This window comes from Leopardus geoffroyi, chromosome E3 (genome assembly GCF_018350155.1).
Source record: "Leopardus geoffroyi isolate Oge1 chromosome E3, O.geoffroyi_Oge1_pat1.0, whole genome shotgun sequence".
NCBI classification, from domain to species: domain Eukaryota; kingdom Metazoa; phylum Chordata; class Mammalia; order Carnivora; family Felidae; genus Leopardus; species Leopardus geoffroyi.
This window is the reverse complement of record NC_059340.1, coordinates 37,855,063-37,880,552: the sequence shown is the minus strand read 5'-3', so window position 1 is coordinate 37,880,552 and position 25,490 is coordinate 37,855,063. Positions and strand designations below refer to the sequence as shown.

The 25,490-nt window shown below is 43.9% G+C and overlaps 2 protein-coding genes across 9 annotated transcripts in view; one reads left to right on the top strand and one right to left on the bottom strand.

Moving 5' to 3' along the window:
* The window catches only part of GLYR1 (glyoxylate reductase 1 homolog), a 34,175-nt gene extending 19,261 nt beyond the window's left edge, over positions 1-14,914 (bottom strand). For 2 of the 6 annotated variants that reach the window (XM_045460840.1, XM_045460842.1), the window contains exons 1-5: positions 14,808-14,905; positions 13,732-13,768; positions 12,422-12,501; positions 3,729-3,867; positions 2,953-3,195 (exon numbers count right to left, since the gene is read on the bottom strand). In XM_045460840.1, coding sequence (XP_045316796.1) covers positions 2,953-3,195; positions 3,729-3,867; positions 12,422-12,501; positions 13,732-13,768; positions 14,808-14,845 — 537 coding nt within the window. In that variant the 5' untranslated portion in view covers positions 14,846-14,905. Of the gene's footprint in view, positions 1-2,952; positions 3,196-3,728; positions 3,868-12,421; positions 12,502-13,731; positions 13,769-14,807 lie in introns of all 6 variants that reach the window. The other 4 variants (XM_045460843.1, XM_045460844.1, XM_045460839.1 and 1 more) reach the window with 3 other exon arrangements.
* Positions 14,915-15,016: 102 nt separating this feature from the next.
* UBN1 (ubinuclein 1) overlaps positions 15,017-25,490 on the top strand; it is a 39,495-nt gene continuing 29,021 nt past the window's right edge. For all 3 annotated transcript variants that reach the window (XM_045460837.1, XM_045460836.1, XM_045460838.1), the window contains exons 1-4: positions 15,017-15,741; positions 20,521-20,808; positions 24,517-24,603; positions 25,153-25,248. In XM_045460837.1, the coding sequence (XP_045316793.1) occupies positions 20,560-20,808; positions 24,517-24,603; positions 25,153-25,248 (432 nt within the window). In that variant the 5' untranslated portion in view covers positions 15,017-15,741; positions 20,521-20,559. The remainder of the gene's footprint in view (positions 15,742-20,520; positions 20,809-24,516; positions 24,604-25,152; positions 25,249-25,490) is intronic.

Below are 25,490 nucleotides of genomic sequence, written 5' to 3'. Positions count from 1 at the left end.
GGCACCAACCAGAGGCCCCGACTCCCAAATCATCACTCTCCGCACTACTCAGGGATTTTAGGAGCCACAGGACTGACGGTTCTGTCAGGCTCGTGTGTGCCTAGAGCTGCAGTTTTACTTCTCGGCTCAGGACTCAGAAATAAGAGCCCCTGAGAGAGGAGAGAGCACACCTCTCATGCCAGAGTCTAGGCATGAACCCAGCCTTCCCCTGTGTGCACGTAACTGACACCTCCACCGTCAAGGTCAGCCTTTTCCACTAATCCTCATGGGGCAGGGGATTACGGCTCAGAGCAGCCAACATCCAGGGCTTTGCCCAGTTATCAGCCTAGGCTACTGCTGTTTCAGAAACAAGTCTGACAGCCAAATGACAATTGTGTAGCAACACACACTCTTTTTTAAACTATAAGACCTATTAGATCAGAAGATGTACCAAAATTCCAAGCCCATTTTCTCTACATCCCTGAAGGTGCTTGATTAAGACCAACAGTCCCAACTAAAACAGCTGTGTCTGCCCTGCACCACTAGCCATGGCTCCTTCCTCTCCAGGCTGACAAATCCTTTATTAGCGGCTGGGCCAAGCAAGGTAGCTGCAGAAAGGACTCTGCTAAAGGTAAATAGTAGGCAGAGCCCTTGGCTGAGGACCTGGCTCGGAGAACAGCCAGCAGCAGTGTTACTACCCCTGATTAATAATTCAGACTCAAGGGCAAACTGCTCTTCCCTGGGAGCCTGTGAGAAGAGTCTCTGCAGTAAGCCAGTGGTGGCCTCTGGTTCAGCTAAAACCACTATGCTCTCACTGTACAACGGGCCACTGACAAAGGTAAAGCTGGTGACCAAATGTGAGTGCACTGCACACACTCCTCTAGGTACTCTGCTCTTTTTTGCTCATTTCCTTCTTATAACAAAGTGGGGGGAAGGGTATCATGATCAGACCAGGAAAGCAAAGCAAAGGTAGCTGGCCAAGGTCACACAGCGGCACCAGTTAGAGTCACAGCTCTGACTCAAGGCCAGCCTGAGACCTCCTCCTAACCTCTCCTGTACACTTCCCTTGATCCAAAGAGAAGTTGTTTCTGTCCGGGGCTAGCACAGGAATTGGCAGGCTCCATAGCTTTAGAAAGCAGAAAACAGGAATTCGGAGAACAGTATAAAACCCGACAGTTCAGATTCCTCTGGATCCCCAGGAAATCAATCTAATTGGACCAAATTAGATCACACCCCCTAAAAAGTTCTTCATGCACCACAGCTAGCTTCCTAAACCTTCTCCACCTTTGGCTGGTGGTTCTCTGTGCTCACCGTCAGCCAGGGCTGGCACAACCGCCAGTCACTCTCTCTACTCTCAATCACAGGTTATTTGACAGCAAGAAGCACCCTCTGTGATGCAGAGGTCACCGAGTAGCAGCCCACAGGCTCAGTCTAGCCCCGAGATGTTCCTTTGGACCTAAATGTATTTTAAAATTTTAAACTGGTTTGTAACATGTAAAACTGGAATGTTTGTTTCACATAAAAATCTGTATTTTCAGCTTCTCTTGAGAAAAAGCAGACAATTTGGCAAAAGTTGGCTGGAACCCCATGGATGGAGCATGACCTCCCCAGAGAGCCAGCTGCCACACCTCATGCTCTCAGTACGGAGGCAGATCGGGGATGTGGACCCTCTGCCAGCTCCCCTTGCTTCCTTCTATTACCTGTCTGGTCTCGCTGGTGTCTGAATTTGCATGCCTTGATCTGATGATGTCTGGTGTTTCATCATGGCCTTATCACCCAACTGTTTCTGCCAGACATCTGGCTCTTGTCCCCTCGACTGTGCTCTAACAATCTTCCCCTGTGTTTTGACAGACTACCTCCTCCATCTCGAATTCTCTTCCCTTGGCTTTCAAGACTTGACCCAAATCTTTTCAGGAAGGTGGAAGGTACATTATTTCTGTTACACTTCAGTATGAGGCTCCTCCGACCCCTCGCAACTCTGACCTATGGACAATCTCACTGCAAAGCAGAATTCTGTCCTTCTCTCCTTACTTTCCTTGACGACAGATCCCGCCAGGCCTCACCAATACACACCTACATATTCACCTTCCACATCTGTGTTCCATCCTGACATTACTCCAGGGTTCCTCGATGGTCTCAGCATCATCTCTGATTCATCACACTCAAAACAGAACCAAGTCCTCTTGCTCCAAGAGCCAGCCCTACTCCTGACTCTTCTGCTCTTGAGAAGGGCATCACCATTTCCCAGGCAAACACCTGAAATCCTTTCCCATTCCCTTTCCTCACTCAACCCTATGTATCCGGTTGCTAAATCTTATGAGCCCTCCCTCTTAAGTGCCTCTCAGGCAGTTCTTTTCAGTATTTGCTATCAAGATAGCTCTCGATAAATGCACACCTGGGTTTAACTTTCCAACCAGCTTTAGCCTTTCTTCTCTGGCCTCCACCACTGCTAACACACAGCCTGGAGCACGCTGCCACACTGACACCCAGCTCAGACACGTTCATGGCCCCCTGATTCCATGACAGTAACTACTGCTTTAGTAGACCTCAAGGCCCTCCACAATCCAGGGACAACCCACTTTTATCTCTCTGCTCTCTCCCCTGTCCCCTACCTATAATGAGAATATCCACACCAACATCAAGCCCCATGTGGGCTATGCCCTTTGTCTCTGGAATGACTTCCCCTCTTTCTTCCTAAGCCCCGTCCAGGGCCAGCCCTTGCAGGCTGGCCGAGGTGGACTGTTCTCCTGCCTTGACCGCCTGGTTGAATGCGACACCTTTCGCTGACTTTTGTGCGTATTTCACGCCTGTGCATCCAGGCTGTGTCCCTCCCCTGGTCTGCAGGATTCTTTAGGGCAGCGCTTAGCATGGGTCTCTGGGTCCACTCAGTGAGCTGAGGCACACTGTGGAGCTCAACTCTGCCACAGACAGAAGGAAGTCACTAATCCCAGAAGGTGCAGAAATAAAACAAACCTTCTCATCCTTTGGGGGCCGACCCCGTTTCCGGGGACTCTGCTCTTGGGCTCTTTTCAGAGGGGACTTGGAGCCTCTCTCTGAAGAGCCTGAAGACACCCTCTTCTTTCCTTCTCCCATGTTCTTCTTCACCTTCCCTTCAGACAGGCTAAGCTTCCGCTTCTCATCACCTGAGTTTGGCCTACTTCTCTCCTCACTGGAATTACGCCGATTCTTGTCATCAGCAGAATTGTGGGACGATGTCTGAAAGTTTAATAATAATCATGATAGCCACCCAAGCAGCCACTGCCATTTACACCAGCCACACCTTATGAGAAGCACTTTACATGGGCTATCCGCACAACTATCCTACGAAATAGATTCTGCTATTGCTCCCATTGATATTTGGAGAAGCAGATAAAAAAATCGTATCACTTGCCTATAGTCCCAAAGCTAAGTGGGATTTACACCCAGGCAGTGGATATATCCTAGAAGCTAAGCCCTAATCTTTAGGATATAAAAAAAGAGAGAAATGGCTTAAAATACTTAAAAGCTGAGATTCTTCTCCTGAGTCCAAGTGACTTTCCTAAAAGCAGCAATCTATTTCAGAAAACTCAGCTGCATGCATGGAGTTTCAAGGTGATTGGCAAAACAAGGATACCTTAGAAACAAAGTGGTGTTCTCTCCACTGGCGTTTCGTAAGAATAGAGCTTTGGGTTTGGGCAACAGTTAATCTGTCAGTTACTATGCCAAAACAACCAGTCTGATGTTGGCATAAAGCGAGATCAGTCTCTCACCTGGTCTTTCCCTTTGGCTCTCCGGAGGAACTCTTCAACGGCATCCACAGCTTGCTGGAACCGTTTTCCCTTGTTAATCTTTATCATTTCCTCCTTGTGCGCGTGGTATGGCTTTAGCTGTTCCACTTTGATCCAGGCACTAGCAGAAAACACACACAGAAAGCATATGATCCACAATGCCTATGCCAGAAAGTATCAAATACCTCATCTCAACAGAATGCAGATATCGGTTTGGTTTAACTGGACTTTGAAACAGGCCTGCCATTTTTTTTTTAAAACAAGTTATCGACGACCCCAAACTCTTGGGGTGTTATAAAAGCAAGTTTCCTGAAACAAGTCAAGCACAACCACCACCACAAACAAAACCAGAACATCCTCCACACAAAACTGCAGGTTATTTATGTGCACTCTTGTTCACCAGCCTACCACACTGAACCACACACTGCCTGCCACTGGCGGAGGGCAGAGGTGGCCCGGAGATGTTCTTCCATTCTCATCACAGAGCATCAGGAAGCAATATCAACCACAGCGACATCACCACCCAGTCGACACTCACACCAGAACGACAACCAGCCAATCAGCTGAGAATCAGTGATGCTCCCAAAGCTAAAGAAATGCAGCATCTGGAATTTGCTGCTCTTACAGGTACCTGTTCATAAATGACAGTGTCCGTGGCTGCTAAACCACACAAAATGTGTGACATGTGATTTGGAATGAGGGCAGCATTCGTAACAAGAGGTCTTTAGAGACCAGATTTTGCTCGTGATTAAAGGCAGAACATACCCTTATGATATTTAATTTTTAATTCCCACCATCAACATAAAGCACATGAAAGTAAAAAAGCCATCTATCGTCACTTCTGGAATATCTAGCCTGCCACACTAACCTGAACAAATCTGTCCCAGCTGGCTTTCCTGTGGTTTCCCTAGATGACATTCAGCTTCCAAGCACAAAGGAAATGATTTTTATGGGCTTGGCGAGGTAAGAGTAACTTAAATGTTTCTTCTGTGTAATGCTCATAGGTTTCATGGTATAACCTTCTGAAAAAGTAGGTTGGGTTAAGGAGAAACTGAGCTATCACTCTGACTTAGGGGCCTCTCCTTTACCGAACGCTAGAGAATATTCACTAGCAACAGTAAAAGGGCTACCTCTGTACATAAAAATAGTGTGACCAACACACCAACAGCCACCTATGCTTTGAGGGTCATGTTAATGACTGTGACAATAGACCTGTACAAACACAATAGCTGTCGGGCCATCAGCCTGCAAATATGGCAGCAAATCAGGACTAAGCAGGATATCTATGGCCAAACCCACAGAGAATGGAACGATAAACATGGACTCAGACACGGTCTTGCTGTATAGAGCTCCAACCAGGTGAGATAAGCAGATACCTTCCAGTGACCAACTCAACTTAAAGTCTGAAAGTTGACATGATAGAGCCAATTGGTCTAAACTATGGGGAGGAAAAATGGAATTAAATTTTGCCCTTACTTTACCTGGCAAATAAACCACTGAACAGACCCTCCTGCTTCTCCCCCCTTTTAGGGTTTCTAAGGATAGAGCAGATGCAAAGCCAGACAAGTCCTGAAAAGCAGGTTAAACTGTCATACTGAGATGACACAAGTGTCAGTGATAAGCTTAAAGAGCCTCTGTGCTCTGGACATGCCTCTTCCTTCTCCAAGCCTCAGGTTAGAAGCTGAGACCTACACAAGTTCCGATGTAAGACCAATGGGGTGGTTTTTATGGAGCCCCTTGAGATAAGACAGTATGCTCCAGGCATCCTAATCCCTGCCTCCCTCTACCCCGCATGAAGCTCCAATTCACAGAAATGGAGAGGTAAGGACATCTGGAGGAAGCACCAATAACCTATGCCTATTTTTTTCACTGAAGCATTTTAAGTGGATTACTGATTTCTGCCAGAATGGTATGGTGAAAATTCCATTCATCCTGAAGACTGGCATTTGAACACTAAAATGAAAATTTCCTGACCATTTTTGAAAGTGAAAATGGTTTGCTAAATGAATGGAGAGTATAAACATGACTTCAAGAAAATAAATGCAAGAAATATTAATCTAGTTAAGAAATTAGTCTGTTGTTGAAGCGTTGTGTCCCATCAGAGAAACCGTAAATAAAACTGCAGCTCACCCGAGCCCTACGAGGATTACCTCTTGAAAGCAAGCCAAATTGAAATCACTTTAGTCATCTGAATAGAGTTTTTTCTCTAAAGGCTGTATTGCAAAACCCTCTCTCCTTAAAGAGTATGCTTTTCAGCTGGAACTTCAATAATGTGCCATTCTCCAATACACTGAGGCCCATCAGCTGGGCTTGGCATGCAACTGGTGCTCAAGAAATAATCACTGAGGACATGATGCCTTCTTGGCACATTCAGAGGGGCTGAAACGCTGGCCTCTTGGTTAAATGTTGTCAGGCTTTGGTGGCCCTTTGTGGTTGTTGCTGTTGTCTGTACGTATTTGTTTATTATTATTTTTCATGTTTATTTATTTTTGAGAGAGGGAGGGGAAGGGCAGAGAGAGGGGAGAGAGAATCCCAAGCAGGTTCTGTGCTTTCAGCATCGAGCCTGATGTGGGCCTCAAACTCATGAACCGCAAGATCATGACCTGAGCCAAAATCAAGAGTCGGAGGCTTAACTGACTGAGCCACCCAGGTGCCCGTTTATTTTTAAGAGACTTCTGTTTCTGTGACATAAGCTATGACTTGTGATTTCTTTCCCATCATCCTCCCAATGCCTAGATGGAGCAGGACCTTTTCTGCCTGATTTGCTTATAGGCTGGAAGTCAGAAAAATCAAGCTTAGTCAAGTGGTGTGTCAAGTACAGGCCTTTGCTTTTTATATACAAAGGAGTTAATTACGTTGTTTGTAGCGGCAATCAGTGAGGTCATTACTAAGAACAAAACAGAAAGTCTCTTAAGACATGCGGCTAAGTGGAAAAACCAAGGGGCACAGCACTGTGTGTAGTATGCTATCACTTACATAAAAATAAGGAAAAAGGAATCCGTAACCTCTTGATTCTGCACACAGTACTTCTGGAGGGACATGCCATAAGAAACTAGTACAACTGGATGCTCACAGGCGGATAACTGGATGGCTGAGGGATGGAGATGAATGGAACCCTTTCACAGTTTACAGCTCGATTTTGCGGGAGAACCATAAACATGTATTATCTTTTTTTTTTTTAAGTTTATTTATTTTGAGAGAGAGAGAGATGCAGAGAGAGAATCCCAAGCAGGCTCTGCACCAGCAGCACAGAGCCCGACATGGGGCTTGAACTCAGGAACTGTGACAGCATGACCTGAGCCGAAACCAAAAGTCAGATGCATAACAGACTTAGCCACCCAGTCTCCCTAAACACGTATTACCTTAAAAAAACAAATCAATAATAAAGGTCACTATTATAAAATATTTGCTACTTTACTCAGGGGTTTCCCCCATGATTTCCTTGTTTGTAGGTTTGCTCAGGTAGGTAGCTACTGCCTGGTTGCAGGTGTAACTGTCACTGTACCTGTACCACGGCCAGGAGCAGCAAACTTACCCTGGTATTCTGATACGCCTCCTATAAATTCTTTTCATTTGCAAATATAAACCTCCCACTACAAGCCACCCTCAGATTACACGCTCCATTGAAAATGAATTTAAACACCTCACGTTTTCAAAAAACTTCTGTAATTCTGACCTGCTTTACTCTTAAGTTAAAATCACATCATGTAGATATCATATTAAACATGTTGCTCTAGGACCAAACTCCAAAACTCTCACATATGTGTCTCAGACTTTGCAAGACACGATGACTTGGGTGGAAGTAGGGTGGAGAGAGAGAACAGGTACATGGTGAGCACAGTCCAAGGTGAGAACAAAGATGGGGTCAGAAGACGTGGGTCTGCTTCTCCATCTGGTTGGGTGTGTAGTACTGAAAAACCAGTTCTATGCTTTCCCCCCAAACACTTTACACCAATGAAAGAGGCTGAGGGTGACTGGTAGCTGTTACAGGTCCAAGCCTAAGTTGCTCCGAAATCACAAAGAAAGCAAATAAACAAAAAAACCCCACAAAGAAAGTTAGAGCTCCTCAGTTAATTTCAAGTAACGCTTATCATACAAACATCAACAAAGACTTGCAGATAAGACAGATTTAGAAGATTCTGTTTTCAAACCTTGACAACATTCCCAAATGCTAGATGAGGCTTTCAAGCTGCGCTGCCCATGCCAGTATGGCCAGATGCTTCTTTTGTGCCAGACTCTTTAATTCTGGTGCATGACACCTGCTCCTGGAGTCGACTGTCTCAGCCACGAAGGGAGTCACCTGCAGGATGGATGCTGGTGCTGGGAGAGGAAAATCTACTCAATGCTCTCTAGGATAGGGACTGTCCAGCCCTGGCAGAGGGACAGTGCCGGCTCAGTCCAAGTAATACCCGGAGCAGAGCACTCACTATCCTCTTGGCTCCGTTCTCCAACTATGACACAGTGTTGGATGTAGGGAAAGTGGGCCAATCAGGTGCCAGGCGAAAAGAAAAAGGGATGCTCAGATAGTTCCAATATGCTATGCTTTTAATGACCAGCTACGGGTTTTTCTCCAAAACTTACTTTCATACTCACACTCTTCATACCTTATATCTGGCTTGATGTAAAAAGTACCTCAGGTTGGGATCCTGGACATCTTATCACTTAACTCCACAAATGTCCTGCCTCTCAGTATCTATGTCTGTTAAAAAGAGAGAACCAGAACAAATATCCTATTCATTTCTTGAAAGGGCTGTTGTAGGTTCAGATACGAAAACTGCCATAGAAACTCACAGGTGGTCATTTGGGTCTACCCACTTTTGCTGGCAGTATTCTCCTGAACTGTTTGTTTCTGGGGGTTTTTGAGTACCCACAAACTAAATGAGCTCCCTCCATTCTGCCATCCATGGCGGCTGATGAAATTTTTAAACCCTGAGCTCGGTTTCTATTTTGATGGGCAACCATCTGCCCAGGGTGGGCCTCATAGGCCTGAGACTTCATCTTTGGGAGTGGTCACCTGGTGGAGTTGTCAAAGTTAATGCTGAAGGTATTCTTCCTTCTGTATTTCCGTGAAACAGAAAGCAACCACAGGTAATTCCCGTAGTGGCCATCCAGGCTCAGAGAGTTGAATCTACCATCTTACTAAGTCCTTCCCCTTACAGGGGAGGCTGGTCAGGAAGGTCTGGTCCTCTCTTTCTGATGGCATGTCAACACAATTTGTTAGATGTTTTGACAGAAGTAGGGAGAGAGAGAAATTAGTTTTCTAAAAGATTGAAATCTTGGTTTAAGGGGCTACCCTTCTTACTCTTTAATAAAAATCCTTGCTAATATAAAAAAAAACAAACAACCTTATCCATGAATATTTTTTCCCATATGTAGTATGTCATGACAGTTTTGAAACTGAACATCGCTGACTGAATCCTATTACTCTTTAGGAATTTAGGAACAGCACCAAGGGGTCAGACCCTATCCACCAAAGTCAGGCCCAGTAACCAACAGAGTCTCTAGCCCAGGTTGTGCCAGGAGAATATGGACCTCTCCCTGACATCAAGCATTAAAGGTGAGGTAGATAGAGCCCAATTTCTTCTGGAGCCACTTGTGGCCCTGCCCTGTACAAAGCAGTTCTCATCTCTAAAAATCCACTCGTACTTCCTGTCTAAACCACTTCTCAAATGTCTGTTTCCAACAGCGCTCCTTATGCATGCCCTAAACACAGTCACCACAACACTTGTTCTACTCACACTGCCCTTTGTTGAAATGTCTGATGATTGATGAACACAACAGGGTTTACCTCCTTAAGGCCATTCATCATTTGATCGATTCTGATTGTGCTCTTTTTCAGACTTGGCTTTTTTGAATTAAAGAATCCTACTCTTTGATCTGATTTGGTCCCCTTTTCTGATCTTGATGAGATCCATCAGATCCCTTTGGGAGCATGGACTGCACTGCACACAGTACTCCTGGCAAGGCAAACTTACTGTTTTGCGCTCGAAGCCTTTTGACCAAAAGAGGAGACCTGGCTGAAGTCCTTAGGAATTTCCAACTCTTAGATGCCTTTCTTTTCAAATAGATTCTCTCTCAGTTAAGTTTCCCTTACTTAAAGCCACCCACTTTTTACCAGCTTGTCTCTTGTAACACATCTCTACCCTGACCTGAAGTTTACTAAACACTTGCCGTATGCCAAACCACACTATGAGCAAGTGCCGCTCCTTCTCCTTCGTGACTGCGAGGTAGGTAGCATCACCCCCACGTGTGGGCAAGGACACAAAGGCTTGGAAAGGTGAAAACAGCTTGCCCAAATTGTAGGGCAGGTACAACTGGCATGTGAAGGCAGAGTAGGCCAGCATCAAATCCAAACTCCAAATACTTTCCCCAAAGCAATTCCCTGGTACCCAATGGTCTGGACACTTCACCTGCAGATAACGTAAAGACACTAAATAACATTTGCTGATCACTGATCACTAAGAACCCTTCTCCCTTCAAAAGTGCTTGGAGATCCTTACCCTTTGTTTCCTTTCATTGTCAACTGTCTGGCCACAAAAAGGTAACATGTTAGCCTGTGGTAACATAGTTTTTAAATAACATTTAAAAAAATAACAACAACAAAAAAATTTATTTTGAGATAGAGGCTCACAGAAAGAGAGGGAGACAATCCCAAGCAGGCTCCACGCTGTCAGCACAGAGCCCAACACAGGGCTTGAACTCACAAACTGTGACATCATGACCTGAGCCGAAATCAAGAGTCAGATGCTCAACTGCCTGAGCCACCCAGGTGCCCCTTTTACGCGAACTCTACCAAGGGAGTCTGAAAAGCTTAAAGATATTATAGCTAACAGTTGCCCCAAACCACGTGCTCATGAATCCCCTCAAAACACTTTAGTTAGAAATCATATCATCTCCACCACTACTAACACCATTAGATTATTTTTGTGTTTGGTAAGTGTATCCTTCTCACTGGCTTCACTTGTATACCTGGTGAAGTGCTGAAATACACTCAACTTCAATTTCCTGTCTTATCTGTAGTATTTGTTATACAGAAATATCAGGTTATTCTTCTGACCTTCCAACATTTTAAAAATTGTAAGAACACAAAGGCTTTCGAGCCTCTTGTAATTTCATCAAGCCCCCACTTTCCATGAGTTTCCACTTTTGTTCTAGACTTGTGTGCATCTTCGTTTAGCTAACCAATTGGACCAACCATACTGCCTCGGTTATTCTCAAGTACCGTTCTTCACTCCAGGCGGGGGCCTCCCTCTGCCCACACATCCGATTTAATACCCAGTTGTTCATGGTCTTCCCACTTCCTGCAATGCCTGACTTCTTGCCTATTTCAGTTCTATCCACCCTCCATAGGTGGATTCTAATCCCATCTCTTCCATCAGCCTTCATTGACCTGCCTGTTCTCCACTACTCTTTCCTTGTTCTAGAACGCTTTAATAATCAATCACCCATATCACTCATTCTGCACGTATTCCCATCTGAAATGTTTATGTCTTGTTACTTAAGTTCCTGAAAAGCAAGCACCACAACATTCACTTTTCTCCAGAAGTTCCCTTCGGTGTCAGAAACTCAAATTTGCTAAGAGAACAATTAGCACTTGTTTTATGCATCAGGACAATCTTTCTCATCAACTCAATGGCATTACCAGAACATTCCTGCTTGCAGAGTGTCTCTGGCTCTCACAACTCTGGGCCAGTGACTCCCTTAAAATATTGTCATCAAAAGGTTAAGTTGTTTTGTGACAGAAAACAGGGGCTGAATATATGCATAGATCTGCATGGTGAAGGTATACATACCATTTAAACTCTCAACTGGGATAAGCACCCAGCATATAAACTCCAGAAAGAGTAACATTTTATAAGAGATTTTGCTATAGAATATCATATATCGCTTTGTGGGAATGTATATTTTAACCACTGGTATTAGATTCCTTAGGTCATACACACACACACACACACACACACACACACACACACACGTTTTTCAAAGCCAAAGCTAAATTTTTCTCTAAGAATCTTAAGTGGAAATACAGCTACTTAAATCAAACCATCTAGCTAAATCCAGGTAATCAGACCCATGTAATAATGAGAAAGCTAAATCAATGGAAACTCAAGTTCCATTTTCCCCCTCACTGTGACCTCTACTGCCTATCAAAGAATCTCAAAAGAATGGTCCTGATTTCAACTCTAGGACAGATCTGGTTAGAAAAGCTCTACTGCTACAATATTAGAGAAAGTCATCTAGTTTTACAAATGAGAACAGAATTAAACAATTACTCCTCTTAGAATAAACAAGATTTTAGTGTCCAGTGTATACCTCATACATGAACCACAATGATAAACAGCCATTAAAAGAGAACCAAACGTGGCCCTTATAAAAGGAACTGCCTATGGAGTTGGATAAAAAGATGTGAAAAATTATCTTATTGTGATTACCATATTAAGAAGATGGTGAATCCTATTTCTCACTTGACTGACATTGTTATTGGCCCCAGAACAATTTCTATGAGCTAAGAATAGCATCTTTTATTTAGGTATTTAGGTATGAAGCCAGAACGATATGCCATTCTGACAGACTACAGTAAAAATGAACTAGGGTCCCTAGAATATTCCTGCAAGTAGCTCAGATCCAGGATAATGCCCAAAGGGAAAGTGAAACTCTTGATAAGCACTACTCACTGATCTTCTGTTCCAAAAAACTTCACAAAGAAGCATTTCTTTCCACGCGGTTTCTTCAAGTCTTTGGGTGGATTAACAATCTGGGGAGTAAAAGGGAGGAAAAAAAGGTTTACTGTACCTCTAAGTTGGTAAGAAGAAAAATGAAATAAAAGAAAAGGAATATGCTTGAAAAGAACCCAGGGCCTAGTGCATGTCCAAATCTGGCACTTATCTACTGAGATGTATGGAAATGTGCAAATATTCTAGGAACTTCTAGAATACATCTACCATGTAGTAGGGTTTGGTAGACAGAAAATCCCTTTCACTGCAATGGCCCTGTTTTAAAAGCAGTTAAAACTAACATCAATGTCAACTCCCCCAACCATGTGACTCTTAAATCACTGAAGAAATGCAGAGAACGTTCTTAAAAACACTTCTGTGAAGTAATAACGTCAAGTGATGATTACACTTCTCATGGTAAGCATCGGGTATAGAATTGTTGAATCGATACCTCATACACCTGAAACTATTGTAACATTGTATATCAATTACGCTTCAAAAAATAAACATAAAAAAACCTGTGTAGGAAGAGCTGAGACAGGTAATAATGACAATGAAGGACAACTGAGGCAATGAATATGCCATATTGCAAAGAGATAGTCTAAAGACATTTCCTGGGCTCCTAGCAAGAATATAAAAACAGAACATTTGGAAAGCTATGACGGATCGCCTCATGCAAAATCTGGAATGCCAACTTCTGCAAAGAGGCACTGGAGCAGCACATATGGTAACATGGAAAGAAGATTTAAACTTAGTTGGGACAAAAATACTTTGACTTTTCACTAACCTACATTTAGATTTCTCTCTTCCTGGAGAATTTATTTTCTTCTCCTTTTGTTACATTTAAGTGTAAAGCTAAATTCAAATTAAAACTGATTTCCAGGATTAAAAAACTTCACCAAAACCATCTCTGATTCAAGAGATAAGCATTTATTGCAGATTAAATAACCTGGTTTATATTATATTGCCTTTTCTAAACAATCTGAGAGTAGGAAGAGAAAAACTCTGAGTGTTAATTTAAATAAGTCCAGTTCAGGGATGCCTGGGTGACTCAGTCAGAAGAGCATGGGACTCCTGATCTCTGGGTGGTGAGTTCCAGCCTCAGATTGGGTGCAGACATTACGTGAACAAGTAAATAAGTAAATAAATATTTTTTTCCCCCAAAGTAGGTCCAGTTTAACTAAATGCCAAAATTTGAGGGGAACACATCTTACATTCTCACCTCCTCACACCCAACTTCAGATGTCTTCCATTAATAGCAAGACACTCACCTTTCCTGGCCAAGGAGGATACCGGCCGAGTTTCCCCCTAGAGAAAACACAGAGTCAGCATTTGCCCTGGAAAAGCCAGTCCATCTCCTTCAACCCACTCAGCATGAAATTTATTTTCCTAAATCTCCACCTGCACCCTCAAGTGCCAAAACAAAAGCTGGCAAACAGGAGTTCTTAATTTGGCTTCCACAGCTGGGCCCAAGAAGCCCAAACTCTTCAGAAATAGAATGCAAAAGTGCCTAAGATTTGTGCATTCTTTTGGTGACAAGGTACACAGAACAACAAAACCAATCAAGAGTCACTTGTCTAAGAGCCTCCCCATGACGGGGGTTGGGGGGCAGTTTGCTCTGTAAACACAGACTTCCCCTTACAAAGTCTGGTTTAATTCACCGCGAGACCAGCCCGACTTTGACAACTGCTAATGGAAACCTTCCTCTGGGTCGAGAAGAGAGCTACGTCGCTCGAGGGAAGCGGCGACGATCAGTCTTGGTTCGAGCGGTAGTCTGAGACACAGAAGCACACCACGAGAGGCACCCAAGAAGGCACTGGTCACTGCCAAGCCTTCGGTCGTAAAGGAGAAGTCTCCCTTCATTTCTTCACGGGGCAGCGCCAGCAGTCCGGTTTCGACACCCGTGGCCAAGCCGCCCGCACAGGTCGATTCCATCGCAACGGGAGTTTTGACGGGCTTGCCCAGGCGAGATGGCCCCGGTGGCTCCCCGGTTCTCCCGCTTTCCGGGAAGCCTCCGCAAGACCCCAAGAACCCGGTGTCCGCGGGAGCTGTGCGGCGCCGGAGACTCCCTTCACGGTGTCCGCCGGCGTGCAGGTGCGGAGCGAAGCCCTCCCCCGGGCGGCCTTGGAGCTCAGAGCCCGGCCCGCCGTGGCCACTCTCGGCCTCAGTCCCCCGGGGCCGGGCTGCCCCTTCCGCCCGGCGTCGCTCCCAGCGCCGGCACCTCGTCTCGCCCTCTCTCCGCAGCCTGGAGTGCATAGAAAGGCAGCTCCGGGGCTGGCCGCGAACCCCGCGCCCAGTGAGGGAGCTCCCCGGCGCACCTCGCTTTACCCTGGCCGCCCGGACTCACCACACCAAATCGCCGAGCCGCAGACTCACAGCCGCCATCTTACCACCCAACCACCGCCGACGCACGGGCCGCCGGGAACATCAGGTCGCCCCGGCGCCGCCCATTGGAGTGCGCCCGGCCACGTGACGGGGACCGGCTGTCACCGGCCACGCCGCTGCTCTGACGTCACCGCGCCCGTAGGGGTTCATTGGCCGGCCGAACGGCACGTGACCCGGGCGCCGCGGTCTCGGCGCGCCGGAGCCCGGAGACTCCCGGCTCCTTCCCCCTCCCTCCGGCTCGTGACAACGAAGCGCCCGCGGTCTGAAGCGGCGGAGGCGGCGGTGAAGGTGCTGCCGGCCGAGTGCGCGAGGGAGCCGGCCCTGCGGCCCGCCCTGCCCCTGGGCTCCGGCCTCCAGCCCCCTCCTGTCCGCGCTTCCGTTACGGCCGTTAGTCCGGCGCGGGGGCCGGCCGTGTCTCCACTCCGGGAGCTGCCCTGACGGACCTCGGCGCGGCCTGGAAGCCAGCCTCCGCCCGAGCCCGGGGCCCGCACCCGGCGGGCTCTGCGTGGCCTCGCCCGGGAGGGCGGACGGGTCCTTCCGTGCGCGCTTTCTAACGGCCGGCGTCGGAGGAGCGGACCGGAGCCCGCGTCCGCCTCTCAAGTTCTCCCGGGGCGCCCGAGCAGCCCGCCGAGGTCCCGAGTTGCCCGACCGACGTGGAGCCGGCGTCTCTCCGCTTCCTCCGGGGCCGGCGCGGCGGCACGGCCGGCGAGGCTCCCCCGGGCGCGCGAGGACCCAACCATGGGCCGCGGAGCGGGCCGGCCGCCCGCCGGGAGGCATGGCTCGGGGGCCGGCCGCTAGCAGCGCCGCAGCCCGGGCGCCCGGGCCGGCATGAGGACGGCCGCGGGGGGACGAGTGCGGCCCGTGGGGCCGTAGCCTGCGTCGCGCCGGGGACAAAGGTGCGTGTCTTTGTCGGGACCGGGCTCTCACGTAAGCCGTGTTGTAGTTTGACACTTTTAGAGAAGTTGGGAGTGGCTGTTGTGACAACAGGAAGGCAAATGCTCGCGTAGTTTCAGTATGTGAAAACCAAGTCATTGAATGGGGAACTTGTTCACATCAGTTCAGCACAGGGCCCACACACACATCCCGGGGAAAAAATAAAAATGTTTGGAAAGGTCCCAATCGCAGTTGCAGACTCCGAGTAAGTCTTAAGTGTCTAAGAGTTTTTCTTGAGTCGCCCTCTGCTTGAAAAGGTGGCGGATCCACACGCACCTCCTGTAGGCGTTTTTGTCCTACAGACTTTGGTTTCAAGAGTGTTTTGTTTTTTTGTTTTTTATTGAGTTGGCTTGTCCACAACCTGGTATTTTTTTAGACTTCGGTTTCCCTAAAGTGCCGACAATTAGTTTCAGGAGCTGTCATTTACTGTTTTGTCCTAAGGACAAACCGATAATTGGAAGCACATTTAAGATTCCAGGAAATGATTTCATAAAATTCAACATATGTTCTTAATTTAAAAACTCTTTTAATTTTGAGGAATTGAAGGAGATCTTAATGATTTGATAAAATATCCGATGTTGGATAAAATATCCAACATCACATTGGACCTAGAAGTATTCCCATGAGAGTCAGAACATGGTGAAGAATATATGTTTAATATTATTCTGGAAGTTTTAGCCAATGCAATAAGACATGAAACAAAAGTAAACACTTCAGAAAGTAGACAAAATTCTTTTTTTTCAACGTTTATTTATTTTTGGGACAGAGAGAGACAGAGCATGAACGGGGGAGGGGCAGAGAGAGAGGGAGACACAGAATCGGAAACAAGCTCCAGGCTCTGAGCCATCAGCCCAGAGCCTGATGCGGGGCTCGAACTCACGGACCGCGAGATCGTGACTTGGCTGAAGTCGGATGCTTAACCGACTGCGCCACCCAGGCGCCCCTAGACAAAATTCTTATTTCTGGGGATGATAGGACAGCCTTTTGTGGAAAAAAAAAAAAAAAAAAAAAAAGTTAGGGAAAGCCATTAAAGTAAATGAGTTTAGTAAAGAGACTAAAAAACTAGCAAAAAAAATTAAGTTTTCCTTCACTGATAATCAGTTTGAAAGTACAATGGTTATAAGGATGCATATTAAAAAATATATATTTTCTGAGAACCGAGATGCAACAGTTAGCATTTCTTGGATAATTGCCAGTTGGAGTTTTTTAAGAAGGATGTTTGTGTGTGTACAATATTGTGCTTTTATTTAGATTGATGTTCAACTTGTTAAAGTTGACTATTTAAATGCTTAGTTTTTCTTAAGCCTTTTAAGTTTTGCTCCCCTAAATTATTCCATTTACAAATTTAAGAATAGAGATGTAAAGAGTATTTGATCCTTGACAGAGTTTCAGTTAAGGTACCAGTTTAACAGATTATATTCCCCTAAACAGTGAACTTTTTACAGTGTTTTAAACTACACTTAAAGTCCATATGTTCTCTCAAGTACTTCAAACTTCTAAAATGGTGAACTTATAAACTTAATAGTAAAATCTTCCCAAAGACCCAACTCTTGTGTGTCTGATAGCTGTATAAATCAGTTTTAAATGAACACTTTTAAACTTTTGTTTAAGCATTTCAAATTAAAATTGTAAGTCTAACATTTCAGTCCTTATTATGTCTGATTCTCTTAAATATTTCACATAATTTAGTAACAACTAGCAAGCAGTTGTCATGATTATAAGATATAATCCAAACTCTAACTTCAAAGTGTTAATATGCTATAGGTTTGATTTACTTTAGTCTTATTTCTGTAACTTCTTAGGCCTGCAAATTCACACAAGTGAGCGAAGCAGTTTTACCATCTAAGTGAATGAAGTTACAGTATGTAAAATGTGGATCATGATAAAGTTACATTTAAAAATTACTGCCTGGGGGCACCTGGGTGGCTCAGTCGGTTATGTGTCAGACTTCAGCTCAGGTCATGATCTCACTGTGCATAAGTTCGAGCCCCACATCGGGCTCTGTGCTGACAGCATCGAGCCTGCTTTGGATTCTGTGTCTCCCTCTCTCTCTGCCCTTATCCCACTCATGGTGTGTCTGTCTCTCTCTTTCCCTCTCTTTCCCTCTCTCTCTAACATTAAAAAATTTTTTCTAAATTATTGCCTGGACAGGGACCTGGTTGCCCTTTCCAGAGTTAACTTCCTATATCCCGTGTGCTACTTGACAGATTGCCTCCCTATAGTGAGACTCTTGTCTGCTTGTGTCAGTGGGGGATCTTTAAGCCTCAGCTTTCAGCTGTGATTTATTTTTACAACCCAGTCCATGATGAATGTCCTGGGAGCCTTGAAAGTTTCTTTTAGGGGAATTTCTTTTCAGTATTTTAGTGCACAATGGTTTTTTGCACTGCAAACCTGTTTTGCTGCTAATCACTTGGCTGTCTACTTAGAATTATTTTAACTTTTTTTTTTTTAAGTTTATTTATGTTGAGAGAGAAAACATGAGCACAAGTGGGGGAGGGGCAGAAAGAGGGAGAGACATAGTCGCAAGCAGACTCTGCACCATCAGCACAGAACCTGATGTAGAGCTGGAACTCATGAACTGTGAGATGATAATCTGAGCCGAGATCCAGTTGGACACTTAACCAGCTGAGCTACCCAGGTGCCCCTTAACTCTTCATTTTTGGATATTTTACTCCCTGGTTTTAGAGATCACAATTTTTGGTCATAGTAGAAAGAACAAATGCTGCCTATGGACTAGTATACATTCCTATGTGTGGATGTGTATGATATGTGTAAATCTTCCTGAATTAGTCACTACTTACTCGTTACTGTCAAAATATAGTGAGCTTTTCTTGGGAACTTGTCAAAATGATTCTAAAATTGATCTGAAATAATAAACAGGCTGGAATAGCTAAGTATTATTTTTTTTTTAATATGAAATTATTGTCAAATTGGTTTCCATACAACACCCAGTGCTCATCCCAACAGGTGCCCTCCTCAATACCCATCACCCACACTCCTCTCCCTCCCACCCCCCATCAACCCTCAGTTTGGTCTCAGTTTCTGAGAGTCTCTTATGTTTTGGCTTCCTTCCTCTCTAACCTCTTTTTTTTTTTTTTCTTCCCCTCCCCCATGGTCTTTTGTTAAGTTTCTCAGGATCCACATAAGAGTGAAAACATATGGTATCTGTCTAAGTATTACTTTTAAAAGAATAATAATAAAGATGAACTTTGGATTGAAGATATTAAAATACACCATAAAATTTTTCACAACAGTGTAGTACTGGTTAAACAATGTCCGGTTTTACTGTACTAATCTAACAGGTTGGATTTCAGTAATAGATCTTAGGATGTCAAATACATTTCTACACACTACATGCCAAATCAGCATTGGAAAGAAAGGTTAGTGATAGATGCTGGGAAGAAGCCAAGTTAGAATTCAACATGTAAAATAAGTTTTTTTTTTTATCATACCTCACTCAAATAAAAAACAGTAAATAACATCAGGAAAAAGTATGACAGGCATTATATATCTATGAGATACCGAAACGCTTACAAATCAGTTTTTAAAAATCACAGTTTTGACAGCCATTCCCTTAATGCTGGATATTGAGGTGGTTTCTATCATTTTTCCTAGTCTGCAATGAATATCCTTACTTATTATCATGGTAGAAAGTTCACAGAAAAAAAAAGTTCATACTAACGTATGAGTGTGAAAAAGGAAGACATAAGGTTATACAACAAAGCACACACAGAAATCTCTACATATACATGTGTTTATGTACATACATGCACATATGTATACTTATATATATTTATATAGTATATGATTATATTCTGTAAACCCTTACGATTCTGGGCTTTACAATCTGTTTTGACCATTCCCAAGCAGCTTTGAAAGTCTTTGGCATGTGATAATTTTTCACTTTGCCAAGGCCCAGTTTTGGGTGGAAGAGGCTGGTGTATTAGGAAATGAGCTGAGCCAGATTTCTCCTGAGACACTTGTTTTTTGCTTATCCCAGAGGAGGCAGTACCTTCTGTGAGCTGTTGAAAACTTTGTCATTGTGAAGATTGGCTTTTAATGAAAGTATACTGCTGGTGATGAAAATATAGAGATCTTTTTTTTTTTCAACGTTTATTTATTTTTGGGACAGAGAGAGACAGAGCATGAACGGGGGAGGGGCAGAGAGAGAGGGAGACACAGAATCGGAAACAGGCTCCAGGCTCTGAGCCATCAGCCCAGAGCCCGACGCGGGGCTCGAACTCACGGACGGCGAGATCGTGACCTGGCTGAAGTCGGACGCTTAACCGACTGCGCCACCCAGGCGCCCCGAAAATATAGAGATCTTAAGAAAGAGATTATTCTCAGCCAGAAAAAAAAAATAAGTATTGGATAAATTAAATGAAAAATATTCTTTGGTGGTCTTTGCAGTTTTAAGGATTCTTTAAGGCTCTGTCAGCATGGATTCTCCAACAGCAAGGATCCTTTGACTAGGTACAGAAAAAAAGAGTGAGGAAGTATGCTGAACACTGATTATCTCTGAATGATAGGATTTGGGGTGATTTACATATACATATAAAAATGTTAAATTTAAGACGAATAGTAATTGAAGCAGAAAAAAGCACTAAGTGGTAATTAAGGTCAATTTAACAATGGATTCTTCTTGACAATGAAATTCTTTTAAGCTTAAATCTGTATAGTTGAACAGGAAAAATCATTTTTATCATCTTGGTTTGACCTGGCCCTTCTTTTAATGTTAACAGAAGCCATGCAGTGACACCCGCTAAGACTTGTTGGTAGCCATGTCGGAGCCCCACAGGGTCCAGTTCACCTCTCTCCCAGGTTCTCTGAATCCTGCATTTTTGAAGAAATCCCGGAAAGAGGAGGTTGGGGGAACAGAACAGCATCAGGACTCTGAGCCGGCTGCAGCAGCTGTTCGGATTACACTCACCCTCTTTGAGCCAGATCACAAGCGCTGCCCAGAGTTCTTCTACCCAGAGCTGGTGAAGAACATACGAGGGAAGGTGAAAGGCCTTCAACCCACAGACAAGGTACACCCCAGCAGCCTCAGACTCGATCTGCAGATAGAATGCATGGGACATCCTGTGCAAATGGGTCTTCTGGAGGGTGGAAACAAGACTTGAAAGGCTTTTGCTGCCCCTAGATGACGGCATTCAGCCCCAAGCAGTCACAGGTGTGCTCGTTTTGCCTCTGGGTAAGAAAGGATAGAATTCTTTGTAGAACCATGACTGTTCATTCACCGACTGTTCACTGACTGGAATTTTGTGCTGGACATTTTTCTTTTCAATGAAATCTCACTCTGCCTAGTTAGCATAAGGACAGACAAGAAAAGACACTGATAGCTCATCTCTTCTGAACAGTGATATTCTAGATAGTTTATTTACCTGGATGAATGGAAACCTATTTTTGTGGGAGTTTTTTTTTATTGTCGTTTTGTTTTATTTGCCAGAATTGGGTTGTAGCCTTCAGGTCTTGTGAGAATCAGTGCGGTTTCTTAAATGTTATTTATTTATTTATTTTTATTGATATTTATTCATAAATGTTTGTTTATTTATTTTGAGAGAGCTAGAGAGTGAGAAGTAGAGGTACAGAGAAAGAGGGAGACAGAGGATCCCAGGCAGGCTCCACACTCACCACAAAACCTAATGTGAGGCTCGAACTTGCAAACCGTGAGATCATGACCTGAGCCGAAATAAAAGCGTTGGAAACTTAACCGACTGAGCCACCCAAGTGCCCCCCTTAAATGTTTTTTAAAAGACCTGTTTATTTTCCTGGCAGATTTGTTTTACTTTTTAGTATGAAACTTCTCAAATAAATACAGAATAGGATAATAATGTAATAAGGCCCATGTACTCATCACCAGCTTTAGCTATTAATAAAGTTTTGATAATTCATTAACATTGTAAAATTTTTTAAAAAGGTTTTACTAAATTATGTATATAAGAAAAATGCATATATGATAAATTCACAGCTTGGTGCATTTTCACAAACTCAACACACCTAAGTAACCAGTACCTGGATTATAAAATGTACCATTTTCCAGGATACCAGAAACCATCCTCCTGCCCTTCCAAAATCCTAGCTAAAATACATGGCCCACTGCCATGATTTCTGACAGCTTAGATCAGTTTTGCATTTAAAAAAAAAATTAACTTTAACTTATTTTAATGTTTATTTTTGAGAGAAAGAATGTGAGTGGGGGAGGGGGAGAGAGAGAGAGAGGGGGAGAGAGAGAGAGAGAGAGAGAATCCGAAATAGGCTCCAGGCTTGGAGTTTGATGCGGGGATCGAACGCGGAAATGGTGAGACCATGACCTGAGCTGAAGTCAGACGCCCAACCGACTGAGCCATCCAGGCACCCCAAGTTTGTTTATTTTTGAGGGAGAGGGAGTGTGAGCAGGGAAGAGGCAGAGAGGGGGGAGACAGAATCCCAAGAGGCTCCGTACTGTCAGCACAGAGCCTGATGCAGGGCTCACACTCACAAACTGTGAGATCATGACAGCTGAAACCAAGAGTCACTTGCTTAACTGACTCAGCCGTGCAGGTGCCCCTGGGTGTGCACGTTTTGTATTTTATGTAGATGGAATCCTACAGTGTGAGTAGGAAGTAGGTGAAGATCACAAGCACCTACCCTGGTGCACTGTGCTAGGCTCTGAGGCAAGGGTTAGTGGGGTCCCGCACTTGGAGTATTTTGATCTCTAGAGTGGCTCTTAGTAAAATAAGGATTAGCCTAGTACCTGGCTCACAGGGTGTTTGAGGTTAGAATGAGATCATGTAGGCAAAATTTCTAGCAGCAGAACTTAGTGGCCAGTGCTCCTTCAGTCTGATTCACTGTTGCGTTGTTTGGGTTGGATGCCTTTGGTTAGGAGCATTGTCTACTTTCTTTGCTCAGATAAAAATGTGTTTCCTTGATTAAGATCAGCTTCCATTAGCTGAATGAAGCCAGTAAGTTTGTGCCAAAGGTCAACCTTTCATATTTGGGCTAGTGGGCAAGATGAGGAAAAATAATTTCAAATCTACGCAAGCTTCCTTTTCCAAAGTAGGAATTGGATGATCTTCCTTGAGAGGAAGAGACAGTAGCAGAGATTGATTAAAATCTTTATTTATGGGCTCAAACCAAATTAGTAGGTCAACTGAAATTAGAATACCAGTACTGTGATTTCATCTTTCTTGGGGGCCCAAGTGCCCTTCTCTATTAAAGAAAAATTTATGGAGCATACACAGAGAACTTTGGATTCATTTTCAGGGGATTCACTCTCCTGGCCTTCAGATACAGAACTCCTGAATCATTGTGTCTACTCTGTGGTGTTCAAAATATTACGTAACCTGACAGATTCATGTATTAATTCATTTAGCATATGTTTCTTGTAATGTAAAACTATTGTGTTAGATACTGAGGAGTATATAAAGGTGGAGAAGCCACTATCCCAGCCTCAAGGGAACTTTCAGTCTCGTAGGTATTTTAGAATTATGCCAACACAGGTAACAGGTGTTACAATGTGGTAATTGTTTAAGTCTGGTACAAATAAAGCACTGGAAGGCTTGGACAGAGGAGAGCTTACATCCCAGATGATGTGTTTGGACAGAGCTGGACTTTCATATGTTCGGGAAGTAGTGCTTTTGGACAACTACTGTTTGCAAGACATGAAAGAGTACACATTGAATCCAGGACTGCTCTATATTGGTAGAATTTCTTAAGATTATTTTAACCACTTAAGTTATATGTGATCATTATAGAAAATTCAGAAGATACAAATGAGTGCATGTTTTAAAGACCACTCATTTGTGATGCCTGCATCATGTGTATGTTCCCTGTTATCTCATTATGCACATATACCCTCTGTCATTTAACTGATCTTTTATGGGTGGGTTGGATTTCAGGAGGCAGAAATGGGAGACTGAGGCAATTGAGTTTTGTCTTCAGACAGGCATCCAATCTTTAGTGATTTTGGTCTACTCTGAAGGCTTAAATGTATTTGATACGAGAGACTTTTATTAAAATGAAGGTTCCTTGCCAAAGAAACCTAAGGTCCCAACTCTGGAAAACGTACTTAATGAGAAAAATGCAACAGTTTACAGAGTAGAATTAAACTTTGGAAATTCCTGTGAAAATATTTGGAATGTATATTGATATTGGGAGGAAAGATGAGATGACTGATCCATCAAGATAAGCTTCTAAGGAACGGGAATGCTATGAACCTGGGTTTGACTTCTGGTACCACTGAAGGAAGTGCAAGTTCATACCACTCTTCCAACCAGTAAGGCAGAATAGCTCTCAAGAGCTTGCACTATTTTCAGTGGGTTCTTAACCTTTTTGAGCCACTAATTGCTTTGGAAGTCCAATGAAGCCTATGGACCTTCTTAGAATAATGTTTTTAAATGCATAAAATAATTTTTAGGAGTACCGAGGAAACTAGCTATATTGAAACACAGTTCTGTGTAGGTTGAATATCCCTGAATATAGGCCCTTTGCCATTTTTGGAGCCCTCTGGGACCTAGTGCTATGGTGGGCCATTGTAGTCATTCAGTTAAGTTTCATTGAATCACATGAATGGAAACTTGACTTTAACAACTAATTAAACAGTGATGGGACAGTAGCATGTTTTTCCCTTTTCTGAAAAATAGTTGTTTTTATTCAGTTTATAGGTATTGAGTAGTCAGTACTACAGTCAGGTATTACAGATAGGGTTGTGGGAATTTTTTTGTGACTCTTATTTTTGTGAAATGATCTCTTTACAGAAGAAAGATCTCTCAGATCCTTTCAATGATGAAGAAAAGGAAAGGCATAAAGTGGAGGCCCTTGCCCGGAAATTTGAAGAAAAATATGTAAGATTTCTCTCTTGGGCAACAAAACAACCTCACTGAGTGGGAGAGGTTTCCAGACATTTTTATGTTCCTTTAGTGGATTATCACCTAAACAAGTGCAGAGGTTGGAGAGAACAAAATGCGATTATTAGATAAATGCATTAAGGTACAGAAAATGCATGTGGCAGGCGCTAGTGTATGAAGCTAAATGGATGAATGAGCAAGAAGGGCCTTTTACTCCTAGAATTTATGCTTAGAATAAATATTATGATACAAAGCATACAAAGCCACTTAGTTCCTTCTTCTGTCTTAGGCCATTTTGTGCAGATAGAAATCTATTTTAAAAGGTCTTCAGGGAACGGGGTGTGGGGTGGGTGTAGGTGTGTGTGTCACTGTTCCACGCTTTACAACCTTGAGTCACTAGTTGATGGAGTTCAAGGCAGCAATTAATTCTATGTATCAAAAAAAGCATGTGACCTTAGAATTAAACATTAAGAGGGTAGGCCTCACGTTATATGTTCTTACCACAGTTACACATGGAAAAAGCACATGACCTATTTTAAATTTTAGGGTGGAAAGAAACGTAGAAAAGATCGGATACAGGACCTGATTGACATGGGGTACGGTTATGATGAATCGGACTCCTTCATCGATAATTCTGAGGCGGTAAGTCCTTACTGAACATGTCATTGGAACCACCTTGGCTCCTACTGAAGACCGCGTGGAGGTGGGAATGGGGTCAGTGTGGGCATGCCTTCAGTGTGAAGAAGAAAGAGCTGGCCTGGTGAGAGAGGGAAAGTGACATCTTCGATCTGGCCTTGATTCCCTCACTGAAAATGGCCAGATCGATCCAAATACCCTTTAGCTTGGACATTTGTGGTTGACCAGAAGCAGGTCTTAGCATACTG